Consider the following 27797-nt stretch of genomic DNA (forward strand, 5'->3'; position numbering starts at 1 on the left):
ATATTGTGCGGGCCCTTGTATTTGGGACTACTACTAGTAGTACGACTACTTTCTTCTCGATTACGATTAAAGATGTACTTCCTTTTATCTCTTTTTACACTACTATATGAGCGAGTTCCTTCAATATTGCATAAAGATCCAATAATTCCCAAAATACGTTACTTTCTAACTTAATTTCCATCATACCGTCCACGTAAGTAAGGGAGAAAGAATTTTTTTTTTTTTGGTTCAGCGTTGAACCGCCATCTGAGATGGCAGTTTTGTTTTAAAGCAAACCGCTATCTCAGATGGTGGTTCAATGGTATAAACTGCGTGGTTTTATAAGTCGATATTTCATAGCGGTTTACCTCTTTAAACCGCTATTTCAGATAGCGGTTTATTGTAGATTTTATAAAAAAAATTAGACCTGCTTTCTTGCTGACGTGGACGGTAAAGTGGGAAATAAGTGAAAAAGTAGCGTATTTTGGGAATTTACGAATCATCAAACAATATTGAAGGAAATCGCTCCGGCCTATAGTCAAATTTAACTCTTTTTTTAGTTACCCCATCTGTATAACCCTAACTGTTGTACTCGGGTACAGCCAGCTCTGGATGTACCCCCCAAAAAACGACGCGCCCATATTGTTTGTTCTTTCTTGTCGACTGTTTGTTCTTTCTTGTTGTACTGTTTGTTCTTTCTTGTTGTACGGTTTGTTCTTTCTTGTTGTATTGTTTGTTCTTTCATGTTGTTTTTTAAATTCATCATCAAATTTTCATAATTGTTGTATTTTTTGTTCTTTCTTCTGGAACTTTATGTTCTTTTTTATATTGTTTGTTCTTTCTTGTTTATTTGTTTGTTTATAATAATCATATGGTTAATGTTCATAATGAAATTAAACTCTTCATTGATCTTTTGTGTTTTAGTACTGTTTATTCTTTCTTTTTGTATTGTTTGTTCTTTCTTGTTGTACTGTTTGTTATTTCATGTTTTTTTAAAATTCATCATAAAATTGTTCATAATTGTTGTATTGTTTGTTCTTTCTTCTGGAATTTTATGTTCTTTTTTATATTGTGTGTTCCTTGTTTATTTTTTGTTCATAATAATCATCTGCTTAACGTTCATAATGAAATTGCATGTTCATTCTTTTTTCTTTTTTTTTCATACATTTTGTATTCTTTGTTCGTTATTGTTCTATTAAGTCCACTTATGTAAACATTACCATATTGACACCAGAAGAATTTGAAGGAATTATCAATATTTTCAATTGCGGTCACTTCCTTTTGTAGTCTTTCATCCTATAGAAGAATAGAGTTGGTTGTTCACAAGAAAAATATAGAAAAATATAAAAAATCTGCAAGCCTCTTCTCTTAGAAGTTGTTTAGCTTGCCGACTGATCTTGGCTTTAGACCATTACAAAAAAAAATTATCAATATAGAGAAGGTGCAAAACAGATAAACTTATGAACCAAAACATATATAAATTTTCTACACCTTAATCTTAATCACTACTACACATAAATGTAATGCCTAATTGTCCAGAAATGAAATAATGCCAATCTTCCTGAGTCAATGACTAATATGAACAAGCTCAGAAGCATCAATGTGTAGAACCAACAATCGGACGAATTCAAAACGGCGTTCTATAAGGATTTTATTTCAAGATAATGTAAACATATGTTCAAAGTAATAACATCGTAATGCAATAACTAAGTTCATTTTAAAATTAGTTAATACTCATTTCACAATCAGTAGATAAATGCATTTTTAAATTGGTTGAATAAATGAGGATTGTCAAATAATTAGATAAATGTTTATATTCGAATGAGTAGATAAATGTTCATTTACAAATAAATAAATAAATGTTCATTTCCGAAATAGTAAATGTTCATTTCCAAATAAATAAATGTTCATTTCCGAAATAGTAAATGTTAATTTTCACACCAGTATATTAATGTCATCTTAAACAACATAAAACGACGTCGTTTTGGATGAGGGTACAGCCAACTTCGGCTGTACCCGGATACAGCCAAAAATTTGCGCCCTCTGTATTTTAAAAAGAGATACATTTTAACTGGTATATAGTTTTAAAAGAGTGAGTTAAATTTATTGAAATAAGATGAAAGTGGAATGGTGGGTGAATTATTTACTATAGTAAATAAAATGATGTGAGTGAGTATGGAGATCACAATAAAGAGAGAAATATTAATGTAATGGAAGTGAAGATCAAAACATGTTAAAAAAAAAGAAAGTGTGTCTCTTTTTAAAATACATCCGTTTAAGGAAAGTGTGTCTCTTTTTAAAATACAGAAAGAGTACTCCATAAAAATTACGGAGTAGGTTTAAAAAATTTACTCATGGGTTAATAAAATGGGTATGTGAGAAGAGAGCTATAAATGGGAAAATTTTACTATTTAAGATTGGGGACAATCTCAAATGGACACTCTAAAAAGAATATGTGGCAAATAAAAAGGGACACATGTGTATATTTCTCCGTTAACTTTTAATTGCAAGAAGAGCCTATGTACGGAGATGAAGAAAAGAGAAAATAATGAGCTTTTGACATTTTAGTCTATCACTTAGGTAGTAGATTAAGTAAAGGTAGAGGATAAGTATTACAAATAAGGGCGAAGTTGTAATGCTAATAGTTAAAATGTCAAAATAGTAATAATGTTGCAACTAAAAAGAAATTATCATTTTAGAGAAGTGTTGCAAATAAAAATGAACAGATAAAGTATATCAGTGTATGGATTCAAATATAGGGGAAATGGTACTAGTAGTCTTGGGCCTCTTGGCTACTTGACAAAAGGCGTTGCATCAATAAAGGAGGGAAAATTTGGTAATATTAATCCAACTTTTGGCCAATTTTCTTTTATTAAGCCCACCTACGACATATTTTTTAATAATCCCACCTTTACTACCCAACAACTTTTATTGGGCCCAATACGTCATAAACCTATTGTAGGCGGTAATATGTCCCTACGTGGCAGTACTCTCTCTCGTTATATTCAGTCATCATCATCAATTCATCACCATCTCGATGACTTTTTCACCGATTACTGGTCACTTAAGCCTAATAAAAGTCGTTTGGTAGTAAAGGTGGGATTATTAAAAAATATGTCGTAGGTGGGATTAATAAAAGAAAACCGGCCAAAGGTTGGATTAATATTACCAAATTATCCATAAAGGAGAGTGTGTTTGAATAGTACTCCCACCGTTTCGGAATATGTGTACCATTTTGACTAGGCACGCTTGTCAATGCACAACTTTGATCATCAATATCTTTAACTACCTATTATAGAAACTTATAAAATAATTAATATTTTGAAAACAATTATTAAAATGAAGCCAACAATATATTAAAGGTTTAGTGAAAGGAAGATTTTGGGTTTATGTTCATTTAGACATAACATCCACATTTAAAGGTTTAAGATACTCTAGAGACTTGTCGCGTTTATTGAATGAATTAGGACTTTGTGATCTTATTTGCCGATTAGATTGTTAAAGACAAAGTATTAAACCATTCAATTTAACTATCACCAAAGGTTATTCAAATGCAACCGGCACTTAATTATACGGGGAAAGAAAACGTGAGTGTTATTATTGAGATAAGATTAATGAGAAACTAGAGAAATGTTGGTGGCTTTGTTTAGCGATTGTATATGTTAACCCTATTCGGTATTTCTAGAGTGAATTACACCTTCTGTATTTATTTAAGAGATACACTTGGTCGGGCACGCGTATTAAGAAAAAGAATTGAATGAAATAAAGTAATAAAACAAGTGGGGTTGGGTAGATATTTTAATAAGTAAAACAAGTGGGGACCATGTCATTTTAGGGGACGAGGGATAGGGATGGGGTGTAGATAGATTATTTAATTAGATGGTGGGGTTGATAAGTTACTAAAAATGACAAGTGTATCTCTTAAATAAATACGACCGGAAAAAGCAAGGGACTAGCTAGCTTGAAATTTATAAAAGTTTCAAGCTAATAGCTAGACCATTGGAGTGAAGATAATAGGCCAAGCAAATTAGCTTAAACAAGCTAATCAATACCTAGTATTTAAAAAAGATAACCATCTCTATTTTAAGGACATGTAAGCAATTAACACCGTTATCAAGACATGTGGCGGACACATCAGCATCACCTCTTAGAAGACATGTGGCTATGCGTTTACTCCTTTTTAATAAAAATAAAAAATAAAGAACAAAAAAAAATCCAAAACTGCCTAATTTCATATCCTATCATCGTCTTATTGTCTTCTCTGCAGTTCCGCATCATCCTCTTCGGCATTAATCTTCATTCATTGCAAATTGATGAGTTCTCCTTGCAATTTACGACCATTGACAATCTATCGTCTTCAATTATCTTCAATTTGATCCCACCATCGCTAAAACCCTCCCAAAAACCTTCAACTGCTCCTCGAAACAGAACCAAACTCCAATTTCACCTTCAATTCGATCCCACCATCTTCTCCCTATCTTTATTAGCCTTCATACACAAATTTATTTCCCCCAAAACGTTATCATTTTCTTAAATCATGCCGGTTACAGTTTGTTAGCACAAGCAGTCATTGACATTCCATCTCTCATATGTTAATCCTATCCTAATCTATACCTAGTCTTTAAAAACTAAAACCATATATACCACATGTCACTTTGTTGTTATTATTTTATTCTTCTATCTGCCACATGTCTTCTCTTCTTACTACCTATCTTCCCTTTTCGTTTCACCCCTAACTTTTTGAGTCCTTAGTCTTTCCATATTCCCCTTCCATTCATCTCCAGCCTTTACTCTCTCATTTAATCCATTTGATTTACACTTAAAATTTAAACCTTAATTTACTCCTCTCCTCTCATTGTGGTATTCATCTGTTTCGTACGAAATAAAATTAATGTTAGCCTTTTATTTATTCATGAATCATTTAATCTATTAATTAATAGAGAATTTAATCCAAAATATTTGGGTTTCTCTTTTGTAATCACATGACCGTGATAAATAAATAAGAGGTAGCTACTCTATATATTTGTTTGATTTGCGTGGCTACTAGAATGGGGAGTTTATGGGAGTTTATATATACGCAGTAAGGTTCTATATTTTGTAGTTTTTTTAAAATTTTAATCTTTAGTTCATGATAATTGTGTGAATTCGTGTTCACTATTTTTGTAACTTTTATAATTATGTGAATTCATGTTAACTTCCTTTTCTATCTTATTCATCTGATTGATTAATTGTTTAAATTTAGTGTTTTTCATTGAATTTAAGGTTAATTGAATAGTTAGTAACGATTACAGAAAACATATAACTGGAGTTGCTACAAAAACAAGCATCTTAACCAGGTTATTCGATTTTTTTGGAAGATTTGGGGTTTTATGCAATTAATGTGGTTAATTATATGAGATTAGAGAAATTTGAGATTGGTTAATTACACTTCGCATGAGATTAGAAAAATTGGAGGGATTGACAGTTTCTAATTGAACTTTGAGGAAAATAGCACAAAATTACTCAATTTACTTCATAAACTTCTTCATGTACATTGTAAAAGGCAGGTTAGATGGTATTTTTTGGATTGCCAAAAATTAGACATCGAAATAAAAACATGAAGCACTTGGCAAGTTGTTAAGAAATACAGAATAATATTTAGGTAAACATATAGTTTTGGAATATAGAGTGAAATTGTAGCTATTTTCTAAAATAGTACGTTAGAGTAAAAGACTAAAAGAAGCACTCGATCACTTTAAATCGATGATCTTAGAAGATTAGATTGTACCTAGCGGCTTAACTTACAAAGTTTGATACTTCGTACTTTGATTAACTTCTTTGGCAGGGAAGAGAAACTTAAAGAAACATTATTTTTTCTTAAGGAAAATGAAAGAGGTAAGCAACAAAGAAAGCTTTACAAATACTAAAAATATTGCTCGGAGAAAGTGACGTGTGTATGCAACAGATGTTTAGCATCACGAATAATATTGATTTAGTTGGTTGCTTTAAAAAATGATAATTATAATTTGGTGGAAAATGCTATTTGATACTCCATAATTATCTTTAACTGTGTATACCACGAAAAAATAATAACCATTCACATAAAAAAGTCCGTGCATTGCACGGGCTCAAAGACTAGTTTGCTTAACAACTAGCTCCAAAATTTGCCAAATAAATAATTGACAAGTGGAACAAGTAGGACCAATTTAAATAACAAGTTATTTGCTAGCCATTGAAGCATAAATTAGCTAGACAATGAAATAGCTTGAAATCTTATGTGGCTTAACAAGCTAATTGTCAAATTAGCTTACCATTAGAGATGCTCTTATAGGATTCTTTAGTTGACAAAAACATGGGAACTGGGAAGTCATACTTCCTAGGAAGTTCTACTTCCTACAAAATGTAGGAAGTTGCTTACCTAGGTTCCCCTAGGTAAGTGGAACTTCGCTTGAGAATTTACTTCCCATGTTTAACCAAACAATATCACCTACTTCCTGAAAAATGCTAATACATGGAAAAAGTTTCTTCTAAGACATTCTACTTCCTACGATCAACCAAACGACCCCAAAAATTATAGAATCGGTTCAGTTTAACTTCAAGCAAGGTTTACAAATATAACGTGTACTTAATTACCAGGGTGAGAAATGTAAATGTTATTTATGAGGTGATAGTAATGAGAAAGTAGAGAAATGTTGGTACTTGGTAGCCCCTTTTATCAGACTATCTACCAATAATATTTACTTCTCTCTTTTCCTAGATAAAGTAATCGATTTACAAGTTCGAGAAGTTATTTCTAATACTTCGTAGTACCTCCGAATCTAATATTTTTCCAATTTCACTTTAACACAGTATCAATGCGTATTTTACATCGTTAATATCTCTAACTAAATGTTATTAAAAGTTATAATTTTTATATTGTCAAAGTATTATTTGAGACAAATCAAACAAGAACTTATAGGACTATATTTTTTCATAATATATTAGTAGTAATTCAAGAGATTCTCTTCCATAGTGAATAATGTCAAAATTACAAATAGGAAAAAATATTTAGATTCGGAGGGAGTATTACAAATTCGTTAGAGGTGAAAAGTCATTACAAATGAGCTAAAGCGTTAAAGGTTTTTATACTCCGTTTTTGTATACAACATCCTCATTTCTCTATTAATCTTTCTACTATTAGTTTAGGAGCATTTTTCATTTATTTAGGAGTATTTTGTTACATAAATCACAAATTCGTAATTACATATGATGTACAATAAATATTACCCCGTATTAGATAGAAGAATATAAAATTATCCTAAAATAGTTAAAAATTAACCCAATATGTATAAAAGTTATTTACTTCCTATTTTCAACAAGTCCCTCATTTTATTAGTTGTGTGGGCTAGTCTTGCTACGGGTCTACAACATGACGGAAGATAAAGTTACTGACTTAAGTATAAATGATATCGATCTATCATTGTGCCCATTGACACAAGTCAGGCAGATCGTAATTCTTTGGATTTACACATAGCAATAGCAACCACCTTTTCTTCAGAAACAAAGTCTTACCATATCACCAAGTCCAATATTTCATTCGTATTTCTTTATTTAGGGTGAGTTTATCCCTAGTCTTGAAGGGAGTCTTAAGGTGAGTATTGAGTCTAAGTCTTGGGATAATGTGATAAAAGACTATCCCAAGTCTTGAAGTGAGTTTGAAAATCCAAGACTCACTCAAGACTCACTTAAGACTCTATTTTTTTCTCCCCCCAACCAAATCATGTCAAATCATCAAACTTAATTTATGTTATTTCACCAAAAATAAAAACTAATTATATTTTTATTCACTTTTGCTTCAAACTTAATTTATCTTATTTCACCCAAAAAACTAATTATAATTTTATTCAAAAAAAAAAAAAAAATCAAATCCCAGAATATGATAAATGAGCAAGTGGATAATTTAACCCAATTTATCCAAACATCAAATTCTCAATCTACTCATACTAGTCAAATCGATCATCCTTTCATTACACCCGTTAGTGTTGAATCCACTTCCGACATCCTAGACCCGATCAAAAGGTGGGCCGGGCCGAGAGTATAAAAATCTACCCATAATGTCGGGTCGGGCCGGGCCAATGTTCGGGCCAATTTTGTGTGCCCAAAACTCGCTATTTCGGCCAAAATTAGCGGGCTTTCGGACCATTTTCGGGCCGGGCCAAATTTATAACTAAAAATGTTGTTTTGCGTTGTCCAAAGCCGCAATTTTTTTTAAAAGTTCGGGCCGTGCCCGAAAATCGGGCCGGAATAATCTTCCCAAAACCCGCTAATTTTCAGGTCGGGTCGGGCCAGCGGGCCAAGCCCATGATGATCCGCTCTACGACATCCTATATACTTTGTTCATTTGTTGTATATATATTTTCAATATAATTTAGAAAATGTAACCAAAAAAAAATATATACATAAAGTATTATTTTAGGAGTTAGGTGAGTGTGAGGTGAGTCCGGGGATAATGTGTAAAAATAGGGAGAGTCTTATGTGAGTCTGAATAATAAAAAATTTAGTGGAAAACTAATGTGGCAGAGTCTGAAAATTGAAAGTGAGTCTAGGGATAAACTCACCCTTATGATGTTTTGACTTTTGTACTATTCATATCTATCTTAAATATTAAAAGTAAATAAAATGGAAAAAATAAATCGCACAAATTTGAAGATAATACTCCCTCCCTACTATTCATATGCTAACTTATACTCTATATTGCATCTATTTCTAAATAATTGCACCACTTTAACTTTTGACACTAGTCACTTATCATACTTTGACCATAACTTTTTACTAATAAATAAAAATAAATATTATTATGTAAAATATTATTGGGTTTGTCTTAGTATATTTTATAAAATATAAATATAAATTTTGTTATAAATTTTTATTAATACTAATTATAAATACGCCGTAGGAAATTTTGGTAATTACTAACTTAAAACATATCACTTTTGTATTAACTACCTTATAAAAAAATTATTGAAATTTACTACATTAAAGTATGTTTTTGTTTGGAATCAATACCACTTTACAATTTTCTCATTTTAAAACTAAGATAACTCTTTCATTTCGTAATCGTTTAAAGTGATTAAAATTATTATTTTACTTTTTCTATAGGGATTTCATTGAGAACGATATTTCAAAACAGTTCGTTTGATGATTCACAAATATTTTAAAAGTTTATAAATATTTTTAATTCATTTTATCTTTTACAAAATTTTAAAAGCAGGGTCTCTCTGGAATCCTTACATATAAATGAGAAAATTGGATTTTGAATCACTTAAAACGATTGAAAAATGAAAGAGGTGTCTTAATTTTAAATGAGAAAACCGTAAAGTGGTAGTCAATGCAAAACAAAAAAAACCCCTTAAGGTAGTAAATTACAATAAAATTTTCATAAGGTAGTCAATACCAAAATAAACTATTATAAATATTGATGGTCAAAGTTATGCGTTAGCAAACGTGAAAGTCAAAATTATGCGTTGTATTAGTCACAATGTGTATTTCATAATATCAACATTTTATAACTTTTAATACTCCATAATATAAATTTGGAGATATTAATGATTAAAGTTGTGCATTGACAAATATATCAATTAAATAGTGCATTTATTCAGAAACGGTGGGAGTTATATTCTTTTTACATAGAGTGATAAGATATGGATTTTCTAATTTTACAAACTTTTGTATAAGGCGGTCTTACACAAAAGACCACCTTGATATCATATAAGTTAAGCAATGGAACCAATTAGTTAAGCACTTGAACTAATTAGTTAAACACAGAAACCAATTAGTTAAGCAAAAGAATTAATTAAGCAATTGAATCAATTAACTAAGCAATGTAACCAATTAGTTAAGAAATTAAACCAATTAGTTAAGCAACCAAAGCGGTCTTTCCGGTAAGGCGGTCTTACACAAAAGTTGTCGTTCTAATTTTTGATCTTGTCTAATTTGACTAAATTTTAACCATGAATTGACATGTATATCAATCAAATTATTACTCCCTCCGTCCCGGAATACTTGACCTGTTTTCCTTATCGGGCCGTCCCTTAATACTTGACTTGTTTCTAAAAATGGAAATATTCTAACAATAGTATATTATTTCTCACTCCACCATTAACCCACCTACCCCCTACTTCATACACAAAATAATTAAAAATTCAACCCCTACTCTCCCCCAACCCCACCTCTTAACCCAACTCTCACTAACTACATTAAAATAATACCCCACTATCAACTACTACCTATTAAATTAAATAAGTCAATTCAAGTCCCTTAAACTCTGTGCCGGTCAAACCGGATCGAGTATTCCGGGACGGAGGGAGTACACTAATACAAACATAGAGTATCAAACAAACGACACCATATCAAACTTTTTAGAGGTCCATAATATTTGTATCTCTTGAAACAATAAACTTGTTCTTCGTTTACAACTACAAGCAATAAATCTGTGAATGAAAGGTTGTACTACAATGAGGGAATCAAACTTTTTCAGGTTGATAATCTTCTACTTTTACATAACCTTATCATTATTGCTGCTATATCATATAAAGTGCTTTGAGCAACTGAAAGTTGACAGGCGTCTAGGTGCCTAGAAAATGACCCTGCCTAACTTCACTCCAAGAAGTCCAAACGTCCTTTTTTAACTTTTTATTTCCTTTTCTAAAAATTCTTTACACTCATTATTTCTACGAAAATAGAATAATATTTAGCCAATATATCTAATTTCGTGGGGAAAATATCCCAAAATATTTAACCACTAATATAAACCGTATGCAATACTCAACCAATAATATATCCAATTCTATATCCACTAGTATAAAAAAGTTGATATTTGACAATAAATATCGAGATGAATCTATCAAGATCACATATACATGAGCAGCATGATAGATGTATTTACGATCAAATTTTTCATACTTTGGAGTATAGACACATATCACAAAACGTAAATAACTTTAAGGAATAAAAGTAGTAGATTTTAAGTGCTCGTCCGATTGGAAAAAAACAATTGAAAATTTATAGAACACGCAATTTGGGGGGAGTTGTTTGATCAACACCAAAATGAAATGGAGGAAATGTGACCCCTTTCTAGAAATTTTGACCTCCATGGAAAAAATAAAAATTCTCATGTGAATATAATTAGTTAAATCCCGGTTACCTTTTAAAAGGAAAAAAAAGACTCTTTGGTCAATAGATATACTCTCTCCGTGATTTATTAGGAGTCATATATGATCGGACACGAGTATTGAGAAAGAATAGTAGAATGAAATAAATAATAAAGTAAATGGGATTGGGGTAAATATTTTATTCAAGTAAAATAAGTGGGGACCATTAACTTTGCTGGGATGGATTTCTAAAATGAATGGTTTAATGTGATGGTGAGTTATAAGGTAAATTAGATATATATTACGGAGTATTTAATTAGATGGTGGAGTAGAAAAATTACTACTCCCTCCGTCTCTTTTTATTTTTTACGTTTTCTTTTTTGGGTATCTCAAAATGTTTTTTACATTTCCTTTTATATCATCACATTAATGATTTAATATTCTATCAAAATTTGTGTCAAATGATTTTTTAACCAATTAAATTCATTGGTTATTTAATTTCTCACACCTTTCTATTAGGACATTAAATTTTTCTCATATTCCCAATATCATAATTTTGATAAAAGTGAAAACATTATAAATAAACGTAATTTTTTTGTTTAAATAAAAAAATAGAGGAATCTCAATGCACATTAATTAGTCGTTAATAAACGTGCAAAATGACAAACGTAAAAAACAAAAAGAGACGGAGGGAGTAAAAATGAAAGTGTGACTCCTAATAAATTACGGCCGGAAATGGTAAGTGCGACTCCTAATAAATTACGGAGGGAGTATATGTATTATATTGTTTGGTTGACATGAAATACCGTGAAAAATGTAACTTCTTAGGAATTTGAAGGTTGTGATGTTTGGTTTGCAAAAATGTGGGAAGCCACATTTCTTAGTAACTTCCATTTCTCACAAAATGGAGGAAGTTACTTATCTAATCCCCGAATAAGTGGAACTTCTCATGGTAAGTTACTTTCCATATTCAAACAAAATAACCTTTCTTATTTCCTAGGAAAAATTTCTTCCTAAGAAGTTTTATTTCTTACTCTCTCCGTCTCGAATTACTCGTCTTGCTTTGGCTGGCACAAGGTTTTAGGCAATATAATTGACTTCATATTTAATTAGGTTCTAGTTAATAGTGGAGTATTTTTTTTAAGGATTTTTTGGTATTTAATACCTTAAAAATACACCACTTTTGTATTTACTACCTTATGCAATTTTTATTTTAAATTACTACCTTAAAGTTCCAATATTTTTGTATTTACTACCACTTTACCATTTTCTCATTTTAAAATCGAGATTTCTCTTTCGTTTCTTAATCATTTTAAGCGATTCAAAACCCATTATTCTCATTTATGTGTAAGATTCCATAAGAATCTTGCTTTTAACATTTTGTAAAAAGTAAAACGAATTAAATATTATTTGTAAAATTTTAAAATATTTATGAATTATAAAACGAATTGTTTTGAAATGTCGTTCTCAATGAAACCCCTATAGAAAAAGGAAAATAATGAACTTTGAAACACGTACTTTAAATGATTAAGAAACGAAAGAGATATCTCGATTTTAAAATGAGAAAACTGTAAAGTAGTAGTAATTACAAAAATATTGGAACTTTGAGGTAGTAATTTAAAATAAAAATTTCATAAGATAGTAAATACAAAAGTGGTGTATTTTTAAGGTAGTAAATACCAACATTTTCTTTTATTAATATAGTTTGTGGGAAATGTGTCAAATCTTTTTAGAAAGTCGGAATACAAGTGAGTCCTTCAAGTGAGAAAAATTATACCCTGTATAAAATTAGTAAATTTATGTCATTTATAGAAACGAGACAAATAAATTGTGATGGTTTTATAAGAAAAGTGGGGCGAGTCATTCGGGGTGGAGGGTGTATTATCAACCAAACATTATAGTTATTTCTTGGAAATTGAATAAGAAAAATAACTTGCCATGGAATATAAATGCGCATCCGAATCAAATGAATACTATGATACTTGTATGATATTTCTTCCCAAGGGGGCAAAATAGCAGAGTCGGAGGTTTTGGATCCTCTAGAGTTCTAAAATAACTCTATGAGGTAGAGTTTGAGCAATATCAACCATTGAATGAAAAATCAATGGCTCATATATTATCTTTCCAAAATCCCCCTTATTTTTCCTCATTAATATTCACCCCGTGATTTTCCCTTCCCACTAATACGAGCCACTGCTTTTAAAATTTATGGTTTAGATACAAATCTACCTTGTATTAAAACTCTAGAGGATCCGGACTCCGGAGCGGAATACTACCTTGTTCTTGTTTATCTAATTTAGGCGAGTTCGAATCCGAGCTTTCAACCAATCTCAAAAATATATTCAAGCTAGGTTCATTTAAGATATTTTATGTTCATGAACAGTTCGTGAACATCTCGTTTATTAATCGAGCTTAGTTATAAATGAAAACATAATTTGAAAACATAATTTGAAATGTGCGCTAATTTAATTGATTGTGTGAGATCTTACCCCTCTTACCCCACAACATTTATAACTTTCCACTTGTTTTCTCTCTTACTTTATTTTTTTTTCTTACACCCACCCACCCTTTTACCACAAATTAGAAAATGCATCCGGTTGTATGTAGCTCTACATGCAACCGGGTTAAAAGCATTTAAGGTTTAAAGTACATTTTTCAATTTAAAAGCATATTTTTGCAGTTCAAAACACACATTTTTACAATTTAAAAGTACATTTTTAAAATATAAAAGCATATACATTTTTTTTTCCAGAAAATTCTTTTTATTTTTAGTGATTGTGTTGTACTCCGTACTTGATAGTATATATTTCTTTAAAGTGGATGTGTTTTTTTCCTGTAAAAATGTGCTTTTATACGAAATATGTGTTTTTAAACAATAAAAAGTGCATTTTGAAGGATTAAAAATACAAAACGACTCGGTTGTACATAGATCTATATGCAACCGGGTGTACCTTCTACCAATTGATGCCATACGCACAAATGATGGTTTATTTTATTCTCACAAAAAAAATATTACTACCTATCCTTGAACCCATGAAATCTTACTCTGGATATGTTAATATTCCCTCCGTTCTTAAATATTAGTCATATTTTGACTTTTCAACTCAATATTTAAACGTAAATATATCAAATTACGTATGTTAGAAAAATATAAAAATTTGATATTGTTAAACTACACATTAAGACGAACAAAATAAGATCTCACATGAATATGTTTTGAAGTACGTATTGGATAGAAATTATAAAATTCTCTTCAATTGTGAATAGTGTCAAGATTCCAAAAGGGACTATTATTCGAGAACAGAGGGAGTACTAAGTTTTACCCATTACTCCAATAATACAACCTGTGAATCTAAAACAATTAAAAAAGGAGAAAATTCGTCCTTTTAATGTATAAAAAATTAATGTCCAATCTTTTTTTTTGAGTCCTCATAGCATCGGGGTTTAAACAGCTACCCACCTGTTGTAGGTGGGTTAATGTCCAATCTTATGTATTTGAGTAACAATTTATGAAAATAATTTTTTTTCCCTTAATTTTATTCTTTTACTAGTCAAATTAACAATAAAATAACTTTTTTCCCTTAATTTTTATTCTTTTACTAGTCAAATCATATATCTTTTCTAGATTTTTTTTTTCAAATTGAACATAAAATCATGAAATTAACAGAGAAAAGAAGAGGAAAAAAAATATTGCGCTTTCTTTTAGCTAATCAAATGTGTTTTTTTTACTTTAAAATGTATTTCAACTTTGTAACTCAATATACAATTGTAACATAAAAAAATTCTTATAAATTATAAGTAAAGTAGTACAAAAAAGTAAAGTTTTACGCAAATAAAGAAAATAACACAAAAATGTAGTCCACCTATTGTTGGTTAACCATTTTATTCTTAGGCCATGTTCGGCAAAAGTACCGGTAACAGTTAGCGTTTGGGTAGCGGGTAGTGGTTAGAGTAGCGGGTAGCGGTGAATAGTAGCGGGTAACGGTTAGCTGTCAAAGTAGCGGGCAACTAAAATGAGTGTACGGTAAAAGTAGCGGGATATTATAAAATAAAATAAAAGCTGAAATATTATTTAAAACTTTAATATAAATTTATCAAACGCTACCCGCTACCTACGCTACTAATTTTAGCGTTTGATAAAAGCTACTCAACCGCTACCTCTACCGCTAACCGCTACCTAAACCGCTAACTCGCCAAACACTTACAAATTTTATAAGTAGCGTCTTGACTCAGTCAAAACGCTACCCGCTATTTCAAACGCTACCGCCGAACACACCCTTAAACTGCACATATCCTAGTAGTATATATATATATATATATATATATATATATATATATATATATATATATATATATATATATATATATATATATATATATATTATCAAATTGTTTATATTAAGAAATTTATAAGTAAATTTGAAATGAATAAAAAAAAATCGAATTATATGCAACACTTCTGATCATCTCTCGAGCAACTAACTAGTTTATTAAATAAACAAACATGAACGAGTTTTAGCTGAACCCGAATCCTAGTAGTATATTGAGAGTCTTCATTTACATCCCTAATTCTCCCCCTTTTAAAATAGGACTATGTAGGCTTATTATCCTAAAATAACACTTGTCACTTTATACTTCATGTCACAGTACATCCACACTAGTAAGTTTCCCATATTGTCGTTGATGACAGCTTTATATAACTGGTAGGATACTAGGATTTCATTGAAAAGTAGAGATCTAAAATAAGAGGATAATAAGGTTTGTAGCTTCATTTTGTTTTTTTGAAATACACTCGGCCCCTACTCTCCAGTCCCTTGAACTCTTGAAGGCCATGAACATATATAGGGTAGGTCTTTACATTAAGGAAAAAGAAAATTATACTTCATTCGTCTTTTAATACTTGCATCGCTTTTCTTTTCGGGTCGTCCCTTAACGCTTGCACCGCTTCTACAAATGAATTTTTTTATTAATATTATATTATTTCTCACACTTACCTACTACCCCACCTACACCCCTATTCTTTACAAAAAATTATTTAATAATTCACATCCTCCACTTACCACTCCCCACCTCTTACACATTTTCCACAAACAATATTAAAAAAATACCCCACTACCAACTAACACCATTAAATTATTACTCCGTTGAAGTAAGTCAATTCAAATGTCTTAAACTCCGCATCGGTCAAACCGATGCGAGTATTAAGAGACGGAGGGAGTAGGTCAAATACTTCAATAAATTCACATAAGTTTTAATCAAGTCTTATTTAAAATCAGGTTCAATCATATCCTATTAGGTCAATCAGAGTCAATAGGTTGATTCTGGTTTGGTTTCAGGTCAATTTCGAATTGTTCCAAAAAGTATCAGAAATAGTGTTAAAACTTGATATTACTACAAAATATGATAAATAGGCCAAATGAGTAGAATTCGGGTCGTTTAGGCTTAATTCAGTTCAAGTTTCCCTCAATAACTTCACATCAGATTCGTGTATGGAAGCACAAAACAAGAAAAGTTCCCATAAGGTCTATATCCACTTAACGATCATACTATCTGACACAATCCAATAAAATAATAAGTATAAATAAGTTTCAATCAAGTCTATATAGACTATATATGTCCTTCCTCCGATTCTTTTTAGTTGCAACACTTTGTTTTTCACGCTTATCAATGCATATCTTGAAAAATTAATATATTTAGTTACTAATAAATAAATTATAAAAAATGATTTTCGCAAAATATACATTAAGGCGAATCTAACAAGATCCATGAATATGTTTTTCCTAAAGTATAGATCATCAAAAATAAACAAATTAAATTATGTGATTAGTGCAGATTACAAAGTGTTGCAATTATTTTGAAACATAGAAAGTATATTTTTAATTTTGGTGTTTCATACTATCAAAATTTTATTCGTGTTTATTTAATTTTAGAAAAATTCTCGTAGTATTTATACATTTTCAGATTTTTCGCTCACTCCCTCCTACTTTATATCCTTCTTTTTCTTACACCCCTACCTTTTTATAATTTCCATTTTATTTTCTCCATTTTTCTTACACCACTCCGAGTCTATGGTGAGTAGAACATTAAGGAACGAATAAATCACGCAAAAATTAAATATGGCCTATTATCTTTAGAAAGAAAGCAAAGAACAAGAAAAGCTGCTCGTACATGCACAATGACAAATGATTTTAGGATCGTATGGCTGAAAGTTGAGCTTAACAAAATCGTCACAAATAGCTGATAGCTTCCCTGAAGGAATTATGGCAATGTAAAGAAAAAGGGCAAAGGCATTTGATTTTACAAAAATAAAATAAAATTACATAACCTAAAAAGAAAGGCGATGAATAAGAATCTAATCCAAGAAAGAATACATATACAGAGTATATAAGGTAAGAATTTGAAAGATGTAAGACAATTCTTGTGTAGTCCTTACGAAGCTATATAAAGCGTAGACAGAGGGGATGAAGTTCATGCTGCGATGCAGATGGTGCTCGTGTTTCTGTTACATGAAATCCAAAAAGGGTCAAAACAAGGAGATTCAACAAAAAAAGGGCGAGTGAGCAGTTTCAACATTCTGTATCTTGTAAATGATAAAATTGCAGGGGTTCTTCCTTTTCTCCTGTTCTGTAAATATGTGTACTGAACTTTGTTCAAATTGGGAAAACTATGTTTGTTTGTGAAGATCTGTTCTTTCTGAAGTGTTTTCTTTACATGTTACATGTTGCATATTGCGGTTAAAAGACTCTTAATCACTCGATCTTTGGGCTTGTTTTGCTATCCTTAGGCACCAACCCCATTTCTTGCATTTGATGTTCAACTGTAACTAGACCCGTTTGTTCGAGAAAACTGCAGAGACAACGGTAAAAGATTATGACAGGTACTATAGTTAGGCGTAGGCAGGTAATATAGTTATGCTTAGGCAAAGAATCTGAAGAATCGTAGCTGATTATACCATGTAAGCACTAAAACCAGGGAAAGTAATACGAAAGTAATACAAAAGTAAAGGGAAGTTGGTTATCAATGTCACATAGCAGGGCATGGACCAAGCAAGCGTAGGATGAAGGCAGGGTCATACACTCATATACATGGGAAACCTATTTGTACACTCATTGTCCAAATGGGAAACAAAAATCAGGTAAATTTTAATGTAGTTTGTAGAAATATAAAGATTCAAATCTTGAAAAATATAAGCCAATTTGTTTAGGACAAGTGAAGCCACATGCAGAGGCAAAGAGCTGAACTAGGGCACTAGAATTTCATAAGAACTTGAAAAATTCTCATTGTCTTTACTTAAAACAAACAAAAATTCTGGGCTTGCATTCCTTCCCATTTGAAGTTAACCCAAAGATAAAGTATCTATACTGACGTTTACAGAGAACAGATGTCAAAGTCCAACAATACAAAAACCTTCCTCGGCATGAAGCTGCTGAAGAATATGAAGCAGTCAATCCTCTTCTCTCCCATCCAAGGGCCCCATCCTTCCCAAGTGACTCCCCCTTCAAGTATACTTTAAGCATAAACTACCAACAACACATCCACCGGATAAAAACCGGTTATTTTTTTATATGCTAATTACACTCACGTTATAAAAATTAGCTAAATACGAAGTATGAAACACCAACAATGATTTATTTAATGGTGGTCTCTCAGCTCATAGCCATATAATAAGGGAAATAACCCTTCTTAAATGATCCTTTACCTTGTAAGCAGTGAGGTGATGCCCCCACAAGCTGTCAACAACATCAAACTAATACGGAGTAGATTCTATTTCTTCATTTCTCACCTAACGTCCACAATATTTTAGAAAATAAATAAATACTACAGTACTAATTTGGATAACAAGGGTTCTAAGAAGCTTTCTGCACATCTCCCATCAAATGTAGAAGTTAAGATCCCCACAAGGCAACAAGCCAACAATGATGCCCAAACTGCAAGTTTTTCATGAAGTAATTCAAGAACAATTCACATTGTCATTTGTAATACCATCAACATCTCCAACTTAAGAGATGTTAAAACAACTCCTTTGAGAAAATAACTTTGATCACGTATAAGCTATGGTAAATTGGTAACTAAAAAGACTTCACATAATTGTGCTATGAGATGTTGATCTACAAGCACAACTAACTCGACTCATTCCGAAAAACCCAAAGACGCTGTACCCCTGTCTGTACTTTTGGAAAAAAGAGGAAGCAAACACAAAGCAGAGGCTTTTTTCCAGATTGAAGAATTTAACCCCTAAGCTTCAGTCGAATTGCAAAGAAGCCATGAAAATTACATTGCACAAGCTGATGCTTAGAACAGTCACCACACTTCCACACGTAAAACACATATAACATCAGCTTTCCCGAAGTAAAAGTAGGCAATATAGAAAACATGAATTCCAAGCTGAGGAAATCCAACTAATACAAGCAAGACGCAGAAAAAATAAGGTTGTCGGTAAACCCTAGCTTCGAAGCCTCAACAAATCAATGCCCACAACTTCTCCTAACTCGCACAAGAAAAACGATGTGGAGCTGCCTAAATCATTTGCCTGGGAAAACTTAATTTTGGTGGACAATAGTGAAGTGTTTGGATTACAACTAACACTAGTTCTACAGTCTTCTAGTTATATCTACTGTTGTAGTACTCACCAGCACTACTTTGGACACTATGAAGACTTGTAGAGTTATCTATGCCTGAGCCCAAGTAAATTACTCCCTCCATCCCTAAAAGATTACCCCAAACCACATTTTCGCTTTATTAAGAAAGAAAGCAACATAAAAGCGAGTGGGTTGGTAGTCTTGTCTTTTTGCTAAATTAAATAATTGTATGTGAGAGGAGGCATGTGAGGACCACGTACTATAAACGGTATGGGCAAACTCAAAGGGGCGGAGAGGAAAGGAAATTGGGGAAATCTTTTAGGGACGGAACGAGCATCTTATATTTGCATACTTCAAAACAAGTGGAGGGAATATCATAACCCATCTTGACTCATTTCCCCAATTAATAGAAAATTATACTTCGTAAATCTAATATAGTAATATGCACTATTTGATCTTTTGTTTTTGTTATTCACATTCCCTTAGATGCTACTGCCTGAATGATCTCTACCTTCCAGACCAAAATCAACCATTAACAGAGGTTCTTTTTCCCCTGCAGGCTCCAGCAAACAGATTCCACACATTAAGGAAACCCCCCAAAGTTCGCGAACTATCTTCACACCTCTGCCATAGTCTTAATATGGCATCACAATTACCAACGGAAATCCGATATAAAGAACCTAAAACTTATGGACCGTCTGACCTTTGACAACATTTGGTGCCATGGGAAAGATGTGATCCCTTTGTTGATGGTTATATGAGGAAATGCATATAGGTCAAGGCATTGAGTTTCATAAACTGCTGACCTCTAAAAACACCACAATGGCAGCAATTCTATTAAACTTGCAAGTTATTTCAAGCTTTATTCTCTCCACCTAGGCAATGGCTACAAGAAATCCAAATATCCTATGTTTCAACAACCAGGCAATAACTCCGATAATCCTATATTTTATATCTCTGATGGCTCTATAAGCTATAGCAACAAACTGTGAGGCTGGCATTGATTTGAGCCATTAAATATCTCAAGTTTCACCGTTACCCTTCTGATCCATAATCAGCTTCAAATTTAAGTTCATTCCTCAATTTACTTTAGAGCATATATAACTCGGATAGTGAGATAAATAAATGGTGGGAATTACTAGCACTTTTGTGAAAGTCATGTCAGCAATTTGGCATCAAATGTAAGCGCAGGGGAGTTTGAAGACATTGAAAAAGGTATTAAAAGAAACATGACCCCAGGATGGTATTAGGCTGCTGATGCATCAATCCTCGAAACGGAATCCAACAGTTACTAATATCATCCACAGATAAAGAAAAAATAACTCCCACGAAGACAAACCACAATCAGCTCTTCTGCTCCTTCTTCTTAAGTATGTCCCAGGGGAAGGGGGAACAAAAAGAAGATTACAAGGAAATTTAATAGGTTTGTAAGACTACGAGGTGCAAGAAGTGAAGCAGTTACAAGTAGCCAACTTAATTTGTAATCAACACATAGTATAAGATTTCGTAAGAGCGTGCTGATAGGGGGCTGCAACGAAGCATATAACTTTCTCCAGGCATTTCAGGATTCAGTATGCTAAGCTAGAGAGCTTCATAAGCTAGCAAGTTAACTGAGCACAGATAGGTCTAGGGCTAGGATCAAATTGGGCTTAACTTGACAGAGTACAGCATGAACAAAGACAAGCTCTCTCATTCCCTGGAAAAAAAGCTTGTAAGCCTACTAATTCCTTTTTCTTCTTCGGACGGATGTGTTTTGGAAGAAAATATATGCAATAGGAGCAATGGCAGCATTAGACATGGAAATTTATGATTGCATCGAAGAACTCCATTTAGAAAATTAATCTAAAACCATAAGTCCTTTTGCTTTCACATCCCAGATTACGTGTCTCCTTTAGACTCTAGAGAATAAGGAAACCCGATGATATTGATCAACAGGAGAAGCTTAAGCACTGAAAAGGCTAAGAATGTGGAAAGCAACTTTAATGAAGAAAATTGACTTGTTGAGTTCCATGCCACGGACTTCAAGACACGAGATTCTAACACTATGTAGTATGTACTTGAACTTGGATCCAACACAACTCTAGGACAGAGAATAACTACTACAGAAGACTATCAGTAATGACAGAAAAACAGTTTCAATAGCACAACTACAAATTCCTGGAAAAAAAAAATTGACTCTTGATAATTATGCTGACTATATTTCTTCAATTACCAAAGAAAAGACAGTATGTCATTGCAGCTTCAACACATCGAATCTACACAAATCCAATACATAGGTAATATCCTCGAAACACGATTCAAATCGAAAACCATGAAAACAAATCACAATCCATCAATATTGAAGGCAATAGTAATCAATTCAAATCAAAAGTAGATAAGAAAAGCAATAACATAAATTACAATCAAGAGTAAAGCATGTACCTTTCCTTTACAAAAAAAAAGAGAGTAAAGCATGTACCTGGTCAGCAATAAAAATAGGGTAAGAGTGATAAGAACAAGGAGCCCAACATGAAGAATCAAACCAGTGTCGCTAGATGTGAATCCCAAAACAAGCATCAAAATCAGACTAACACCCAGCATCACAAACACCATTTTCAGTGTAGTCCATGTTGGAGCCTGCAAATTTTTTTTTCCAAAACAGAAAAATCAAATCAATCAAACACATAATCGACCATTTAAACTAGTAATGCGACAACTAAATCAACAAATTATATGAACAGTTTACTGACATTGACTCCAGGAGCTAAGGCGCCGACTAAAACTGCCTGTACTGATGATAGATCTTCGAATTCTGATGGTTTATTTTCCATTAAATATGGAGTTTTTCTTTTCAAGGGTTTTACAGGAGAAGAAGAGGAGAGAGAGAACAGAAATTAGGGTTCCGGTGGCGGGTCTGACGAGATAACGACGCGGAATTTTACCGCCGGGACAGCTTAAACGGAAGATTGATGATCGGTTTTTCTCTCCGGTCGGAATGGTTGGGCGGAATTCGGTCAATTTTTTTTAGTAATTCTCAAGACCAACTTTTTTAGTAATTCTCAAGACAGTTAGAATATCGCATGACTTTTAGCATATATACTTATCAAAAGTTTTTGCACCTACAAGTTGTATATGTATAGGAGTTTTACTTTACCTTAATAATTTAATGAAATTCATGCATTGCACAGGCTAACATCTATTATATAATAATATTTTGAGTACTAACACAGAATATGTTAGTATAAAAAACAAAAATAATTTAAATTGACTTAATTTATATTTTTGGTACTGAGATATTATGTATTGGTATTGAATATGGTTGTATTTGGGTCACTTGTGTCCATAAGCAACTTGTAGCCAAGACTTTCTCGTTGGGTACTCCGTAGGACACTATAAGAGGGTCCGGTTCACATCAGTGATGCGGTGTCAAACTGGGTGGAGTTGGAGTTGGAGGAGGAAGTTTATGTTAAAAGTGGTCTAAAATGGAACTCTTATTGGTATCCATGCATTAATTTTGTAATGGTATTGAGAGTAGTGTAGTATTTATATACCAATACGAGTCATTTGTCTTATTAGTACTCAAATATTTTGTGTTAGTATAAAAAATGTTATATTGGGTTACTTATGTCCAATTTGGTCACAAACCACTTGACGTTTAGAAAAACTCGAGTTTGAGTTGGATTAGGGTAGAAAGGTCCGACTTTTTTTTAGGAAGGTAGAAAGGCCCGACTAATATAAGGTGGCTTCTCATCAATTTATGATTTACTCCCTCCGTTCCTTTCTCTTATTATGTTTTACGTATTATATTTTGCGTGTCCAATTTTAGTCTTTACATTTGAAATATTTCCTTTTATATTACTCCGTATAACACAAATGCCCCTAACATTCTGTCAAAAATTACGCAAATCGAATCAATCAAATTCGTAGGTCATAAAAATATAAAATATCTCATTTCCCATTATGGCGTTAAATCTCACACTGTCTCAATGTTAGATTTTGGATAAAAGTGAAATCATTATTAATAAACTTAAATTGCATTCTTTAAATAATAATAAAAAAAAGAATATCAATTCATTTTAATTAGTTGTTAAATCGTGTATATGATGCCACACGTAAAAATTTAAAAAGGGACGAAAGGAGTAATAAATTCAGATAGTTTCAAGTTCCAAAAACCTCCGAACATAGATTTATCAAGAAGTATGTGAGAAGATTTCATAAGTTCCAAAAAATCCAAAGACTTCATAGATTTATCAAGAAGAGCTATTAGAACATATTACACTAGTCTTATATGCACGCGATGCGTGCGGGATTATATAAAAACTTAAAATTGTATGGCAACCACTAAATATAAATATTAGATAAAAAAAATGTTCACAAAGTAGTAACATATATTTCGAAATAAAAATGGAATTATATTATATTACACAATATATGAATATCTATATCACATAAGAATGAATCATGTAGCTGAATAAAAGTAATTATGCAGTGATAGAAACTTAACATAATGATGCTAACGTAAACCCGTTAGCCAACATTGGGCTTAAATATTGGGCCTAAACAAAGAAGCTTACAAATAAGACCAATAGCCTGAATACAAAACTCTACCCAAGTGTTTCACCCTTTTCTTTCATTACCCTATCTCTTGTTTTGCCGTGAAACTTGAAAGATGATTCAGCCGCAAGTCCTGCACCAGAGGAGAGAGAATATAAGAATGACTATGAATGTAGATTTTAATCGATGCAAACCTTACTTACAGTTCATCATCATCAAACATTCAAACTTGAATTAATTGAGTGAATTAGCAGGAACTAAGAACAAATTAGTGATGAAATTAAGTTAAAATTAGACGATGAATCGATTACCTTTGGCTTGGTGGAGAGGAATTGATGGAGTTGTCGGCTACTTCCATGGATTTAGAACTCATTTTTCTGATTTTATTTCTGTCTCACTCACTCTCACTCAGACACAGAGTCAAGTGTGTTCATCTTTTGGAATTGGCAGCGTATATCTTGAAGCCCCATCAGCAAGAGTTTGGTTTCGGAAAAGGTCAAAGTTTGATATGTCAGTAGCAAGACCTAAGCTGCAACCCGAAAGGTAGCTCTTGAGTTGTTAGCTGCGCTAAGATGACCCATTTAAACCTTGTTTCCTTATAGTGTACAAATATTTTCAGGCTTCTTTTTCTTTCTAAGTATGTTTATCAAACTTTTCCGTCTCAAATACTTAGAATCTCACTTAGACATAGGTCATACAACACCCAAGCTCAAGTGAAGTCAGATTTTGCAAATTCTGCACAATTTCCTATCTTCAAAAGTTGGGGAAAATATACAACTACTCGTAATGATAACTGTAGCACAAATTTCATCACCAAAAGGAACATCTTACTACACTTATGAGACAAAAAAGGTGGTGAAAAAATTAAGTACAATATAATAAAAAAAATCAGCAGCATGAAATCATCGACTTAGGTCAATTTACACAAATATCTCAAAAGCTCACTTGTTTACTCTCAAGTAAACTTTTATCCCAATTAAACCCCTCAATTATTTCTCTCCTACCCACATGAGTTATATTATATTGAAATTTATGTGACAGTTGTACTTTTGCTGGATTGTCTTATATTCCAAAAGGAACTAACATTAAAAAACGGAGGAACTACTCGTTTATTATTTTAGTTATCGTTTTTTGTTTTATTATATTAGTACTTTTTGTTACAATTATTCTTTCGTTATTATAATTACTTTTCCCCTTTATAATTACTATTTTAAATTCAAAGTAATCTTTCATGGTTATGATTAATTACTTTTTATTTTTATTTTTTATTGTTATATTTACTCTAACAGTTATAGTACCTATTACTTTTTTTTGGGTATATATACTTACTCATTTTTCTATAGTTATTCTTATAAGACAGAACAAAGATGCAAATAAATAAGGTTACTATATCCTTAGTAACATGACTATATTATATAATGAAGGACTTGTGTGAACATGAGCGGGGAGAGAAAGAGGGCGACGTGCCCCATATCAGATATGTTTTTACAAAAATATATCACCTCACTAAACGACAAAATAGAGATAAGACAAACATTAAAACATGTGCCATTTTTCAAAGAACATATGCCATTTTTCAAAAACAGATGCCATTTTTCAAAAACAGATGTCATTTTCCAAAAAAATTGATTTTGTCAGTTATCGTTTGTCTTTAGCCTATTTTATCGTTTAGTGGGGTGATATGTTTTTGTTAAAATATATCTGAGATGAATTTATAATTCCTCGAAAGAGAAATGGGCTGTGCGTTTTTATTTATTTTCACGTGATATGACATGCAGTTAGTTATATTTTACCCTGATCCACTCTAATTTTATTGTGAACCTGGTCCACAAAAGTTGTTTGTCATCACATCTGGTGTATTTTTTGGAGTTTTTGTATCAATTTGATATATTTAGTACTACCTCTATTTAAAAACGATCTTTACAGTTAAAAAAAAGTAAAAGAAATTGAGTAGAAAATTGAAATTGTTGTGGGGTAAGAATGATAAAACAATGGATTTTCATATAAAAAATAGTATAAAGCATAATGTAAATACATTATAAAATGGAATAAAACAGAAGTGTAAAAATCATTTTAAATGGAGGTAATATGAACTTAATATTTTTAGTATCAACATACTATTCCGCATTAAGAATCAATGGATGACATAGGGGTGGTGGCACACAGCAGCAGGGAGCGGTGAACTGGGTTGCACTAGCTGATTTGTAACCCAGTTCACCGCTCCCTGCTGCTGTGTGCCACCACCCCTATGTCATCCACAGATCCACCTGCTGTTTCTCGGTTAATAAACAAATTCAAGTGTACGGGGTTCAAAGTAACCTACTAGACCATTCATGTCCTATCAGACCATTCATCGCCTGGCAAACCTTCCAGCGGAACAATCGCAAAAAGTAATTACTGAAAGCAATACAAACCCTCAAGGGACCACGCATACCCATAGGTGTGCGAGGCAACGACCTGCTTGACGACAACAGAGATACGTCGTTAAGCAAAAGGACAAATAACAAGTACATCGCCAACGTACACACGGCGACATCTGAATAGGCTAAAGTACTGAATAGTACGCCTATAAATACTACCGTCCCCATTCATTTGCGGACAGGTTCAATACAAGTACAATTCTTAACCCTCTTTACTTTCTCTCTCTAGAATATTATTTCACCTGCTGAATTAGGCATCGGAGGGGGTTTCCTCGGTTAAACCCCCGATGTTAGCTTACGTTCGTTCTGTCTGACAGGGCACCATCTCCAGGCAGAGCATTCCCAGTTCTATACTCGGAACAAGTGGCGCTAGAAGGAGGGGAATCTCCCAAACTTTACCTCTTAAAAAACATCCATTTTCTCACACAATGGCCGAGTCGAGTGAGCCCATGATCCAGCAGATAGAACCACCCACTTCCAAAAACAACCAAAAACCTACCAATATACCCCAATTCGGCATGCCTCAAAGTCTTGGTCTGCCAAGAGAAGCACCTCAGCCCAGAGCCATGGCAACTCCTAGCCAGGGCATCTAAGTTCCAACCAGTGCCTCGCTAGCACGTCTGGGGGCTCAGTTTTCACCTGATCAGATGCGCACAGCTCTAGAAGTCCTGAATTTCCTTACTTAAACAACCCCCCAGGCTCAGGCTATGAGGTCACCTCTTGAAACCGAGGTCGAGCAAAGGAGAAAACGACCAAGACCCCAAAACAGCCCCAATGTTTGGAAGAGGAATTTGCAACAAGACATGGAGAGGGCAGACAACCAAGAGTATGAAGAAGAAAGCATCACACCTAGCAGAGCTCAACCCCGGGCAATGACCGAACAAATACTTAGTCCAAGGCGCCACTCCACATCAGGTACGCCAACCCCTTGGCCCGGACTGACTGAGAGCGGGGAGAGAAGGTAGTTTATTGGCAGACCGAAGAAACTTTTGACGTTCGATAACACTTTTTTTTTTTTTTTAATGATATCCGACGATCAAGAAAATTAGTTAAGCCTGATAATTCCCCCTTCTGTGATGAAATACTTTCTGAAAGAATGGAAAAGATAAAAATTCCCACTTGAAAGTATTCTGGAAAGACAGACCCAATTAACCACCTTTCAGCCTTTGGGGGGACAC

At 32.7% G+C, this 27797-nt stretch overlaps 1 protein-coding gene across 1 annotated transcript; it reads right to left on the reverse strand.

Annotated features, from left to right (window-relative positions):
• Nucleotides 1–17263: 17263 nt before the first annotated feature.
• On the reverse strand, nt 17264–22715 carry LOC110799718 (uncharacterized). The gene is made up of 3 exons (XM_022004997.2): nt 22396–22715; nt 22125–22282; nt 17264–17933 (listed from the first exon to the last, which is right to left on the reverse strand). The coding sequence occupies exons 1-3, from the start codon at nt 22474–22476 to the stop codon at nt 17837–17839; spliced, it is 336 nt and encodes a 111-aa protein (XP_021860689.1). The 5' UTR covers nt 22477–22715; the 3' UTR covers nt 17264–17836.
• Between the last annotated feature and the right edge of the window lie 5082 nt (nt 22716–27797).

This window comes from Spinacia oleracea, chromosome 6 (genome assembly GCF_020520425.1).
Source record: "Spinacia oleracea cultivar Varoflay chromosome 6, BTI_SOV_V1, whole genome shotgun sequence".
NCBI lineage: Eukaryota > Viridiplantae > Streptophyta > Magnoliopsida > Caryophyllales > Amaranthaceae > Spinacia > Spinacia oleracea.